Source organism: Parasteatoda tepidariorum, chromosome 5 (assembly GCF_982258835.1).
Source record: "Parasteatoda tepidariorum strain Cologne lab strain chromosome 5, Ptep-v5.0, whole genome shotgun sequence".
NCBI classification, from domain to species: domain Eukaryota; kingdom Metazoa; phylum Arthropoda; class Arachnida; order Araneae; family Theridiidae; genus Parasteatoda; species Parasteatoda tepidariorum.
In genome coordinates, this window is record NC_141759.1 from 39,400,761 (window position 1) to 39,414,509 (window position 13,749).

Sequence of the window (13,749 nt, forward strand, 5' to 3'; positions counted from 1 at the left end):
AAAGAAACAACAACAAAAAAAATATAACAAATGCCACCTTATCCTTATCTTTACCTCACACGGATTCCCCCGCACGAAAATCGTAGCCATCCTTCTAGAAAAGGATGGAAAAATCAAAACACAAAACAAAACAAGCCCGCCGGTTACGCCTTCCCAGAAATATTGCCACGCGTGTGACGTCAGTTTATAAGAATAGTCTCCGCCTACATTATGACGTAGCGGAAAATCATCGCTTCCGGCGGCCCTGAATGGTGAGTCAGCAGAACCAATAGGAATTATGGAAGCATCTTGCCCGCAGAATGTGATTTCGACCGCTGTTTTTTTGGGTAGTTTATATCCTGTTTGGTCAGCGGAGCGGGTGGATTTGTGTCTGTTTTTGAAGGTGTTTTAGAAAGAGGAGTAAAACTGACATCCACGTGTTTTTCACAACATCCCATCATGTTGCCGTTCGAAACGACGAATATTTTTGAACAGTTGCCGAGGTTTGTGTTCAAAATGCCCCGTGTAGTGCCCGATCAAGAAAGTAAATTCCAATCAGATGAACTTTTTAGAAGATTGTGTAGAGAAAGTGAGGTATGTGTTGATATTCTGTGCTCTGATTAGTGATGTCATATTGACGTAATATTTTCTTGTGGTTTTTCGGTGAGTCATAACATATAATGGATATTTTTTAAAAAAAAGAGTCACTTTTTATATTATCCCGGATTTGATACACTAGTGACTGGTTTTTTATTATAGAGTTGCCAGTTTTCATATCATACAATATTAAGTGGTAACGAGACTGCAATTAAATGGATTTCTCTTTCAATAATTTTGCAATACTTAAAAGAAAGAAAAAAAAAACTCAAACTACTTAGATTGATTTTTTATAAGTACTTTAACTTTATTTATATGTTATAAAGAATTTAAAAAAAGTTTTTAGTCAAACTTTTTAATTCATTAGACATGGTTGTAGGTATCTTTGAAATTTTCTTTACCAGAGAGATTATGAGAATAGCATTTCATTCCTAACATTTATATTGTATAGAAAAAATCTTAGCATCCACTATAATCTTCTTTTTCACCCGCACTACAGCCGTATGCAGACATAAGCCTCAATTTGCATCCTTTAAGCGGAGAGCACTATAAACAGTGCATGATTTATGATAAGGCTTGAAAGGCCCAGGCCAACGCCTCCTATAACTGAAAGCCTCCACACGGTTTTTTATAGGTAGTCCGATCAGACCACCGTGAAGGATATCCACTTCCCGAACTAGTCACTTAATACAAAATCTAGTTAAAATAAGAAAGTGGTAGCAAATATATAACTAAAAATTTGTTTTATTTATGAATATTATTAGTTTGCTTCATTCACTTGTCAACCACTACAGATTTAATTCTCAAATATATATGATAAATTTCTCTCAATTACTTTTATAAAAGGTTTTGGGTTCATGCGCACAACTGGTTCACTTTTTAAATAGTCTGCTCGGACTACTTATAGAAGACCGTGTGGAGGCTTTTTGATGTAGGAGGTGATGCCCAGGCCTACGGTTCCCTAAATGTTTCAAATAAATTGTTGTTTTATTTTTCCTCAAGAATTGTCTATTCAAATTATGAGTTAATCAAAATTGTAATATATATAAGCTCAAATTTAGTAACATATTGTAATTTACTTATGCTATAAATAATGTAAAGACACGACAATAATAAACATAGAGTAGACATGTCATAAAGTTATGACCAAGGTGCTCCTGGCAATTCTGTGCCTAGAGCTTCCTTATTCAAAGATTTTTATCAAAGATTTTTATTTATATGCTCAGCACGATTTGAACTCATTTTATCATGATTTTTTTTCGAAATTAGAGGTGGTAGCTAATAATAGATAATATCCATTTTGTTTGAGTACGAATGCTCTGTAATTTTTTAAATATTTTTTTTAAAAGCCAGTTTCCTTGTTGCTACTAAATATCACTTTTACGAAGTGATCGCAGTTAAAAAATGGTTTCAAATTTATTTTCAAATGAAGCAGAATATAAAATTTTTTACTTTCTGTTTATTTTAAAATACTTTTTTTACTATTAGCACCAGAGATGCCTACCTACTCCGGACAGCAAATAAATATTTTCGAGTGGTAGTTTATTAATTGTGATTCTTGGTCTAATAATCTCAATTTATTAAGTTTTTATCCACCACTACTTCTAAATAATTCGAAGGCTTATACAATTCACCACTTCGGTATAGTTAAGTTATGCTAACCCCATTTAAAAAGCAAGCAAAATTAGTCAAATATTTGCAAATTTTAGTTGTAGTTATTTACCGTTTGTTAAATTATTTTGGCGTGTCCGGAGCATTGGGCATCTCTGTTAGCACTCGTCAATTTTAAAATTCAATATATTTAATTATAAGATTAACATATTCTAGCGGTCATATATCGTTTTTTGCTTCACGAATTAATGAAAAGGTCTGAATTCTCTCACTATTTTTTTATTTTGAGTATTAAGCTGCGACCATCGATTACGCAATGATTTTAGCGTCTATTTAAAGAGATTTAATTGCCCTATGATGATAACAAAATCTTTAATATTAAGTTTCTAAATTAATCTTTTTTTTTTTAATCTGTTGCATAAGAGACGTAAATTATTAACATATAACCGAACTGTAAATTTAACTGATAACCGAAATATCATACTTTATTGAAAATTTTGCAAAAAATATTGTAATTCTCTTACGACTATTTTTAGTTGTTGCGATCACAGCTCGTAGCTCGGAAAGAGTGATACCAAAGTCAAATTATGGATTTCGTTATAGATTTAAATATTCGAGAAGAATCTGTTTTTACATACCTAAAATATTTAAAGAAGTCCTAGCTCTTGCCATGTTTATATATAAAGTAGTGAAATTACTAATTAAACTTAATTTGCTTAAAGTCTTACATCAATTTGTCAATTAACACTTAACTAAACGAATATTAGGTCTTATATACACGTGTAAGATAGTTTATAGAAAATGTTAGTCAAAATCAGTATGAAATCAAACTTAGAAAATCAAAATTGTGAATCCTAAGTATTAAATTTTATTACCATTTTAAATATTTTAGAACAGACGAAGTCGGCATGCGGACAACAATTTTATTTGTTAGATTTTTATTTCCTCCTTGAAGGCAAATGTAAAATATTTCCAATTTTCGTGTCAATTTCGTCTCTTTAAAGTTCGCTATTGCTAACTTTTGCTCTTTCGTAAGATGATTCTTTGAAGAGGTACTAAAATGAGAATAACAGGGTTTCCATGGGCTCCTAAAATTGTCAGTAGTAGTAACTTACTTATAAACGGAAAAATAATAGTAAGCGAGATTAAAATTGGAGACTTTTTCAAGCACATTTCTTTCAGTTTGCTATTGAGAATGAATGCTAGGACATAGACTTAAAACTTTTTACTGTTTCTGTTTACTATATAGAACTCAGAGATACCAACTGCTCCGGACGTGCCTAAATAATTTTTAAAAACGGTGAATAATTACAAAGTAAATTTACAAATATTTGTCTAATTTTGCTTCCCTTTAAAATGTTTATTGTGACATTACTATTACAAAAGTGGCGAATTATATAAGCCTTCGAATTATTTAGAAATAGTGGTGGATAAAAAACCAATAAATTGAATTTATGAAACGAAGAATCACAATTAATAAACTACCACTCGAAAATATTTTTTCGCTGTCCGGAGCAAGGTGGTATCTCTTAGAACTTAGCAAGTTTAATATGTGATAGTGCTACAAGTGCAACTGACTTTAAATTTAGAGTATGAATTATGAAAATATAACTTATTATATGCTTTAAATATATATATGATTTACCATGTAAATTATGGTGGTAGTTACGATTGAATGATTAATTGAAGTTATCCACTTCTTAATTAAGTAGTAAAAGATGCATTTCAGATGACACTGTGAAAATTAAAATTACTAAACTAAAAGTTCATTAACACTGATTATAATTTTTTAGAAAACGGAACAAATCAAGAATTATGTTATTGTGCATTTATTTATACATTTAATTTATTCATTTGTAGTGGTAGTTAAAATTGTTCTTAAAGTAATTTATAAATCTAAGTAAAAATAGAGAAGAATACACGAAATTCATTAGGCGAGTTTTCTCCATCATAATACATTAATGTTATCAATGTTGAAATTATGATCAAAAGATAGTGGAGTTCTTTTTAAGCTTTAGAAATAGAAAGAGATACCAATTATGGATTTAAAAAGAATGTGGTTTTCTTTCATACATATGCCACTTTTTATAACTGGGCATCAAAGAGCAGAGCTCCAGCTGCTTTTAAAAAAAAAAAATTAGCTTTTTTAAAATTAAGACTAGGTACTTGATGTTTTTGAAACTATATTAGTTTATTTAGAAGCATTAAACGTGGTAGGAAATGTAGATTTATGTAAACACGTCTTATTGTCTTTTATTTTGCAATTTAAAAACTTTTCTAGGACTACAAACGTTGTTAATGTATTATGAGATAATTTCCTACAATCTTTTTCAACAAGGCATACTCACCAATTTTTGCTATATTTTCTAGTGGTAAAACACTTTAACCACCTCAACATAAAGAATACAAGGTCGCTTCGCGGCCCAGGTGCCCAATTAAATCAAAACACTAGGATTAGGACATAAAGAATATGAAAAACATGTAATAATTCAGAAATGTTTGCTTTATATTTGTAGAGATGCCGACTTGCACCGCTTTGAAACGAAAATATTTTCTAGTGGTAGCGAAATTTCAGTTATTTCCAAGTTTAGTATTTCTCATTTTAAGTGATTTTTCCACCACTACATATCAAAAATTTTAAGTAATTAAATGTAAATTTAGTTCAATTATCTCGTGGTTACACTTTTAAAGAGTATGCGTAATAATCCTTATTCTTACAAGTTTTATTATCCTTATTCTACAAAATTAATAAAACTTTTTCAGAAAGCGGAACAGTTGGCATTCCTGTATTTATTAAAGATGACAAAATTTAAAAAAATTGCTAATAACTTTTACTCCGCTTTTCAACTGTCGCTATGAAAATTTTTAGCCAAAGCTATGAGCCAAAGATATTTTTAGCAAAGCTTTAGCTATGAAAATTTTGAGTGCAGTTCGCGGTAGTTAACTATTTAATAACTGTTTTCTCTTCCAATTATTATTTTACTATTTTGGCGAGAAATGGTTTAGTAAAGTTTTTTCCAACGACCCTATCAGTTTTAAGGCTGTTCGTTTATAAATTCCGTTGATCGCCGAAAAAGAATTTTGCCGCGTATTTATCATCATCATTCCGCGGGAATGTTTCTACTTCCGGCATCGAAAAGTAAAGCATCTAGGGGTGATTCGGCTCAATTTTTCGATTAACTTTGTTTTTTTCCGACTTGAATAACGACGTAGTTTAAGTTTAATTTCATAGCCATTTTTAAAATAAGTTTTTCATATGTTTGGCCTCAAATTACAAATGGGCAAGAATGTTTTGATATTCAATTAATAGTAGAGCAATCATTTAGTGATTGATTATATAGTGCTAGTTTACATCGAAACCATTTTTCAGTTAATAATTATGATACAGTCATAAATGCCAAGTTTCATGGATTTTGCGTTAATTTTTATTTTAATAATGTGGCAGGAAAATGGATACTTTCTTTTTTTTTAGATTTATAAATTTTATTTAACCCTTTGGCATCACTTAACTAGCGAGATTCGTCCTGTATTTATTTTGAATAAATAAACAGTGGTAGCAAAAGTATGTTGCTATGCTTTGATAACCTCTCAATCATTGAAATGAAAATATTGGAATTTTAAAAATAAAATCTTTATTTAAAAGCTTACTACTAACTGGTATTAAAATAATTTAGAACATCACTGCAAGTAAGTAACTTACACAAACGTTAAAACTAATGAGGGATTATCAGCAAGCTTTTTATTTATAAATTTTAATTATTTAAATCCAGTGGTAGTCAAAGTAATTTTTGTAAAAATTATTCTAAGATTTATAGATTCTTACATTTCCATATCACATAGGCATAGTAGGTAATTTAAGATGCCTGCTTGCTATAGAGAGTAAATAAATATTTAATGAAAAAACTGATAAACTAAATGACTGGTAATGAATGGAATATCTGTTTATCGTAACCTAATGATTAAATGAAATCTTTGATTTGTTATAAATTTGGTGTATCGAATCTATCATTTCATACGTATTTTATTATGAAACATTTTGAAAACTAATTTTATTTCAATTCGACGAAGATGATTCAATTTTATTGTTGTAAAAATTCTTATGTAAAATTTTAATATATTCTCAGACAAATCGTTGCATCGTATGTATTTACTGCATTTATTGAGGTGCTAAATTTCTTCAAGTCGTTATGTAATTTTATTCAGAAAGAGTTAATTTTCACGATGGTGTGGTTCAAATTAAATATATTAAGATTGCATCAAATTTACACTATATTGGGGTTCAGCGCATTTTAAAACTTCAGACTGTGTGATTATGCAATAATATTTTCGAATGGTGCTTTAAGAGATTTCTACCCTTGCCATCTTAGGTTATAGGTTAAATTTTAAATTACATTTGATTATATTGGTAAACTTTTGATTGTATCTAATACATTTTTGATTATATTCGATAGTACAAAACCTTTTTAAAAAAAGTGGAAAATAAAGAGGTGGCTTTATTAGATGTTTGAAAATTTTTAGAACTTCTATGGTTTTTTCCTCGAAACTTTAGAGCTATAAAATATTGTGATTTCTGGTTTTGAGTAGGTAATTTAAAACTACACGTTTGTCAATTTTTAGATTTTTTTTAAACATGTGTTTTTACTTTCCTGTCGTTGCGAGTAAGTTAAAACTCTTTATGTGAGAAACAATCTTTAAACAGATGTTATTTCTAGTCGTTGCCAAATGGTTAAAACTCTTTATGTAACAAACAATTTTTAAACATGTGCTATTTCTAGTGGTTGCGAGTAGCTTTATGTGACAATTTTTTTTTAAACATGTGCTATTTCTAGCCGTTGCGAGGTGGTTAAATCTCGTTATGTGACAAACAATTTTCAAGCATGTGCTATTTCTAGTCGTTGCCAGTGAGTTAAAGCTCTTTCAAGCCTTAAACAATGTACGTGAATTAAAATAAATTTTGCACCGGAAATTTTTTAAATTCCTACACTGAATAACAATGTATAAAAATTAGATGCATTCCAAGTATTGGATCGTGTTGTGCGGCTAGCTTTTCATGGAGACAGTTGTCATTTTTTACTTCTGCCAACTTCTAGATAAGATCTTTCTTTATGTACATAAATATATATTAAAAAAAAAAAGAAATAATAGTTTGTGCAGAAGCTTATTATTTCGGATCTATGCGTAGTGAAGGTGAGGTGACATTCGGGGTCAAGCTTTCATGATTTTTCTGTGGAATTAAGGAAGTTGCGGTTAGCGGTGATGAGAATTTGCGGTTTTGTATCGGCGCCATTTGTTCAACTGCCTTTTATGCCGAGATCGTTAAGATATTGAATTTAATTACATACGCCAAAAACGTGGATGGGAGAAACGTAATTGCGTTAAATATGAGATACCTCTACTATAGTTTCGAATATTTTTCTGTGGTTTTTCTCTACAAAAGCATAGTCAAACGATTAGTAATTGTTAAAAATATTAGGAATTTACAGAAATAATTTCACAGCGTTATATTAAAAAAGGATATTAACCTCATTAAATAATAACATTTATGTTTTTACACTGTTTTATTTTTTTCAAACTTTTTATTGAAGTTGGACTTTTTTTGACATATTTTTAAAGAGAAAAATATTAAAACTACTTAAAGAACGTATTAAATTTTTGAATGTTGAAAAATATTGTTATAAAATTTTAAATACTAAAATGCTGTCTTAAAATTTATTCAAATACCAAATTTAAAATTAGAAGTGAAAACTAAATTCTTTCAGTCATTTAAAATAACTAAATTATTTTCATCATTTTTAAATATGCATTATTGTTAATAAGATTGAAAACATTAAATTTCGAGGCGCTGTGTATAAATTTCAGTTAAATTGATTGCTGCTCAAAATCAGGCGTTTTTGCCCAAATTTGCTCTAAACCTCTTCCAAAATCAACACTTTTCAGTCTGCTTCAAGACTTAAGATTTTTTTCTTTATTTTTTCAGAAATAGTTTTTGTCAAGAAATTTGCTAAAAAAACTCAATTGCAAAAAATTTCTCGTTTAGTAAAGTGTAACATTTCTAAATTAGTTTTGCTACGCGGTTTTTAATTACAATTCTATTCGGGGAAAAAAATTGTAATTGCAAATGAATTTTCGTTTTGAGGTTTCATTTTGAAATCATGTATTTTAAACGAATAAAGATGTTATGATGTAAAAAATAATCAATTTTCTTTATATATAGAACTGATACAATAATAATAATGATTGATGGTAATTATTTATGAAATAATAATAATTAATCTATCTAAAAGGTTTTTCAACTTTCTAAAGTTGTGAGATTTTTGCAACTTTAATGTCATAAATATTCGTTTATCGCTAGGTTCTCATATTTTTTTCTCAAAAAATCCTTAGTTTCATTATGGTTTTCAACGATTCAAGAGCTAAGCTATAATAAATTACAATAGTTTTCCCGCAAACGTTTGTGCAAAACACCAGGTAGAACATGTGATCACATAAACTTTTGAATTTTCTTCCCTAGCATTGCAACAATAAATTTTGTTTCTGACCTTAAATTGTTGACATATTTTTAAGAAAATGTTGAAAATTTCAAAATTCTCTTAGACGTAAGATGTCGATGCTATTAAAATGTTTCATGCTTAAAATGGCAACAATCAAATTTTGAATTTAAATCTCCGTTCTCCGAATAAAAAGAAAAATTGTTGAATGAAAATAATAATTTTAAAAATCGAGACAGGTGGGTCTTTTCATGTTGGCCTTTGGGTTTATTAGGGTTTGAGCCCACTTTTGCAAACCTTGGTTTATGGCCATTTGATAATAAATTAATTTTTCTGTTCTAGGTGCGGTATACGGGCTATAGAGATAGACCAATAGAAGAAAGGCAAATGCGATTCCAAGCCGCTTGCAGAGATGGACACACGGAAGTGGTAAGTTTGTGTAGCATAATTTTCTGCAACTTTTTTAAACAATGATTATTGATCTCAAACAGAAATGACATGATGTAGAAAGCTATAACAAAATCGAAATAGTTTTAAAGACTATTTTTAAATCGTCTAATGGTATGTTTAAAACGTAGCAAAATAAATTTTTTAAAATTTCATTTGTATTAGGGTACTATCTATTCAGTTACTCTTTCTTCTCTTTTTCTTAGTGTGTAATCTTCTTTCTTATTTTAACCTTTTGCTTAGTGTTTCTTTTAAATTAACTATTATATGTTTCATTTTATTACAGTCATTCATAGCAACTGGTACAAATCTCCAACTTGTTTTTAACGCTTGTTCGAATGGTTATAGCGATGGCTGTGATTTTACAAAAGAACCTGGAAAGGTAAGTTGATAAAATGCATTTTTTAACTATTGTAAAATGTATACAAAAGTATTAACACAACCAAGGTCCCACACTACGGATTTTCAGCTATTTCTCCGGTGTTTTGTCTCGGATACCTATTTGCAAAATTTACCAAAATTTTAATTATAAATGGTCCCTTTGACGAAGAGTTTTATTAAATACATTTTTAGTTATTTTGTAAGAATTTAATTTAAAGTAAGTTATAAATATATTTGGCATTTTAATTTAAAGTTCTGAAATACAGTATGAAACAGCGTCTTTTTCGCATTAGGTAAAATCTTCCAAACTGGGTTCACTTTCAAATAGTAATTTTTCTAATTTGCAGTTATTTAGATCTAAGATAAATAGTTATTCATCATTGAAATTTTTTCAATTTACAGAATCAATTATTTATAAAATTTTGAATATGAATGGAGAAAAAAATTTCAAGGTTTTTTTTGGATACTTTTACACTAAAAAATAATATGGAAATAAAGTCGATTTCGTTGTAACAATTGTAAAGTGATTGTTATTTTGGATTTTATGTTTTAATAGAAATTTTTTTTTTAGTTACTATTAGACTGGTTTTTTAAAATTAAAAAAAGCCAAGATATATATTTTCCTTCTAATTAGGGCAGCGGAAAAAAAATAGATAAAAGGGACACTGTCCATTTGCGTCAAAGATCTTCTAAACGCTAAGCAGTTTGCATCCTTGTAAATACAAAGAAATTCGGGAAATCATTTTATGTAACGTCTTCAGTGTTGCTAAATTGGAATGCTTGGCAGATGTAGAAGTAAATTTACAGCTGCATTTTTCGGAAAATGTTTTCCATGAAATTTGTTCCACCATTATCCCAGTAAGGCGCTTCACTTAAGTTCCCATAGTGGTTTTACTGAAAGGCATCCCCTTCTACGACAATTTGTCTCCTATATTTTGTATGGTGATAAACACAAAACCACTGTTGTTTGGAGTTTGACCTAAGGCTAACAAAGGATAGTAAAGGCCATTTCGTTCCAGTTGTTCTGAAAACTATAAAATTGTTAAGGAAACAAACACAGCATGCCACTTTTACGGTTGTCAGCGAAATTACTTGTGGATATTCAAATGAGTAATGGGTTTTATTTTCTTGATTGCAGTAAAGCACGACCCCCCATATTTCAAAGGTCAAAATACCGAATCCGTTAATTTAAAAAGAAGTTATGTTTATTGAGGAAAAATAAATTTTCGTGTCAGTTTCGTATCCTAAAAGACATTGACCAAACAAGTTAATTGACTTATTAAGGTATGGCCTTTGAAACATTAAGGTTGTATCTTAATTTGCGAAAATACGTTAGTTATATCAAAAGATAATTAGTAACCGTTATGGGGGTTAGGGACAAATATGTAAGAATTAATGGATGAGTTAGCTCGTTCTCAGTGCTAAATATTCTTCGCGTGGCATAAAAAGCGTTCCGAGGTATTTTTTTTAATGTTATTCATGTTTCTATCTTTCCTTTATCTAATGCTTTAAACAAAACCACAAATGTAATTAATGTTTATTTTGATTACATTGTGTGAATTCTCACAACTTTCGCAGCGTCGGAGTAATTAAGTTTACCAAGCTAAAGTGTGTATCGATCTTATACAACCACTCATTCAAAAAAAAAAAAAAATAAATTAGTTTTCATGTTCTGTAATTATACGTGTAAGGCATATTAGACAACGTGTAAACAACACGCAAACAATAAAATATAATGATAAATGTAGCAACTACCACAATTTTAAAAAATATATATATTTATAGTTATTTTATTTAAAATTGTACGTTTTGAAATATATCTCGTACTACTTTCTAATAAAAAAAAATAATATCTTTAGAAATAAATGCATGTTTTATACAGCTGCGCGTTTCAAAATTCCTGAGCTTTAAAATGAATAAGATCTGTTTACAGTCTATCAGTAAGCATATTGTTTTAAAGGGACTAATACCAGGGATGAAATCGATAATTGTAGGAGGAGTCCATGTCGCGTGGGTGCGTTCCTTGGGAATGCTGTGTCCTCACTAGAGAGATACCATTTTCTTCACATAAGGAATGAGTCATTCCCATTTCGAAGTGAAGGGGTATGAATGATACAAATATTTTTTCATTTGTTATGATTATAAGTACAATTATAGTTTTGTAATAACTATATGTTTAGTTATCTAAAAATTTTGAAGATGATAAGCTTTTCATGCCAAATGTATGAGTACAGACAAGTTGCAAAAGCTAACTAACAGTAATGCAGGTGATATTCTATGCTTTTAAAAGAAGTTTTATCCATTGGTAGCTAAATTTATATTTCGCTGTTTAATTCTTTGTTTTTTTTAAAATTAAAATTACTAAATAAAATTATTGTTTTGTTAGTAATTTAAATTACTTAAATAAAATTAATAATAATGAATTAATTTTAATTAATTTTTAATTTATTATTTTTATTTGCAAATTAATTAATTTTTTTAATAATAATTAATAAATTAATTTTTATTTGAAAAATAACTAATTAATTTTTAATTCTTTTGCACACCACTAAGAACTGTAAGGGATAAGATGTTGGCAAAATTACTGAAAATCTTGAAAACTGTGAAGTTTGCAAATAGCGTAATAGTTGGCAGTCCTGGCATTATTATTGTATTTTTTTAATGAGAATCTAGGTCAACAAATTCCAGTCACCACGGTGGCTATAAATCGTAGATGGCGCAAATCTTTTAATAAAATTTAACCTTTTTGAAAAGGAAAAAATGTTGGGGAAAAAAGAGATTTTTTTTAGATAATATCCGAAAATTCATATTCTGTCAGAGTCATCAGCTCAATGAATTTAATTAATAAACAAAATTTAAAGTGATGCGATGAATCTGATATTTGAATACACCCCTCGGTTAAGGACTTAAAACAACAAAAAATTGTTCAACGACGTTTTAAAAACTAAAAGGCATATGTTTGTTTGCTATTAAGCAGGTATGTTACATTAGCTTTAATAATTGTCCGCACATTAAATTTTGTTCATACTTCTGATTTCTTTTATTTTGATTTTTGGGCAATATTAAATTAAAAATAAAAATTGATTTCTTTTAAATTCGTAAAAATAGGAAGCTTTCGTGGTGCTTTCCATTCCATGACGTTCTGGTGCCTGAAAATTGGTTCCAGTTTCGATAAATTTTAAATTCATGAAAAGACCCTGATATTTTAAAAAGTAATGATAAACGCATTTTTAAATGATTCTATTTTCCACAAAGTTTGTATTTTCCAAAGCTACAATAGCTGGAAAAATGTTTGGTTTAATAAATTCTCTGCTACTTAATTTTTTTATTTAATTTTGTAAATCAATAAATAATATAAAAGTTTGATTTAATGTATCACGGATAGTTGTTATAGTTCCTAGTTTTTAATAAAGTTGACATTTTTCCTTGCAGTCACAACAACAACAAACAATGCTCATTTTCATAGAGATTGTGAATTATTTTTGAAGGCTTGAGTACACAGTAAATCATTCCTGATAATTTTACAGTAAAAAAGTGACGCCTCCTGTAACTGAAAATCTCCACACGGTTTTTTATCGTTAGTCTGATCTGTGAAGGATATTCTTTAACCGGAGATAGTAATTTAATATAGAATATAGTTAAAATAAGAAAGTGGTAGTAAATATATTACAAAAAATTTATTTTATTTATGAATATTATTGGTTTGCCTTATTCACTTGTCAACCATTACAGATTCAATTCTCAAATATATGACATAAATTTCTCTCAATTACTTTTATAAAAGGTTTTGGGTTCATGCGCACAACTGGTTCACTCTTTAAACAGTCTGCGCGGACTACTTATATGTGGAGGCTTCTTGATGTAGGAGGTGATGCCTGAGTGCTCGTACTTTTTTCCGTAAAATCCATATTTACCGAAAAATTTTACTGAAAAAAAAAACTCTGATCTATATCTTTCGATATCTGATCTAAATAAATATTGTAAGAAATTATGCGGTAAAAATGAATTTTTACGAAAAATAGATTTTACGAAGTGCCAGTACTTTTTGCCATAATTTTTTACGGTTCATTTATCTTGTTTATGTGTTATATAATGCGTTGTTATTTTGTTTTTAAAAGTCAATATTGTTTATTATGGAAACAACCATACACTACATTAATTCCTTGTCCTCGAGAATGAAATATTCGCAAATCATCGTTTGCATTTTTGTCACTTCATAAGTTTTCCAGATAGAATCTTTTATACA

General features: G+C 28.9%; 1 protein-coding gene across 3 annotated transcripts in view; it reads left to right on the forward strand.

Annotated features, from left to right (window-relative positions):
• The first annotated feature begins 259 nt into the window (after nucleotides 1–259).
• LOC107447242 (protein big brother) overlaps nucleotides 260–13,749 on the forward strand; it is a 46,869-nt gene continuing 33,379 nt past the window's right edge. The window contains exons 1-3 of one of the 3 annotated variants that reach the window (XM_043051510.3): nucleotides 260–573; nucleotides 9,018–9,104; nucleotides 9,409–9,504. In XM_043051510.3, coding sequence (XP_042907444.1) covers nucleotides 439–573; nucleotides 9,018–9,104; nucleotides 9,409–9,504 — 318 coding nt within the window. In that variant the 5' untranslated portion in view covers nucleotides 260–438. The remainder of the gene's footprint in view (nucleotides 574–9,017; nucleotides 9,105–9,408; nucleotides 9,505–13,749) is intronic. The other 2 variants (XM_043051508.2, XM_043051509.3) reach the window with 2 other exon arrangements.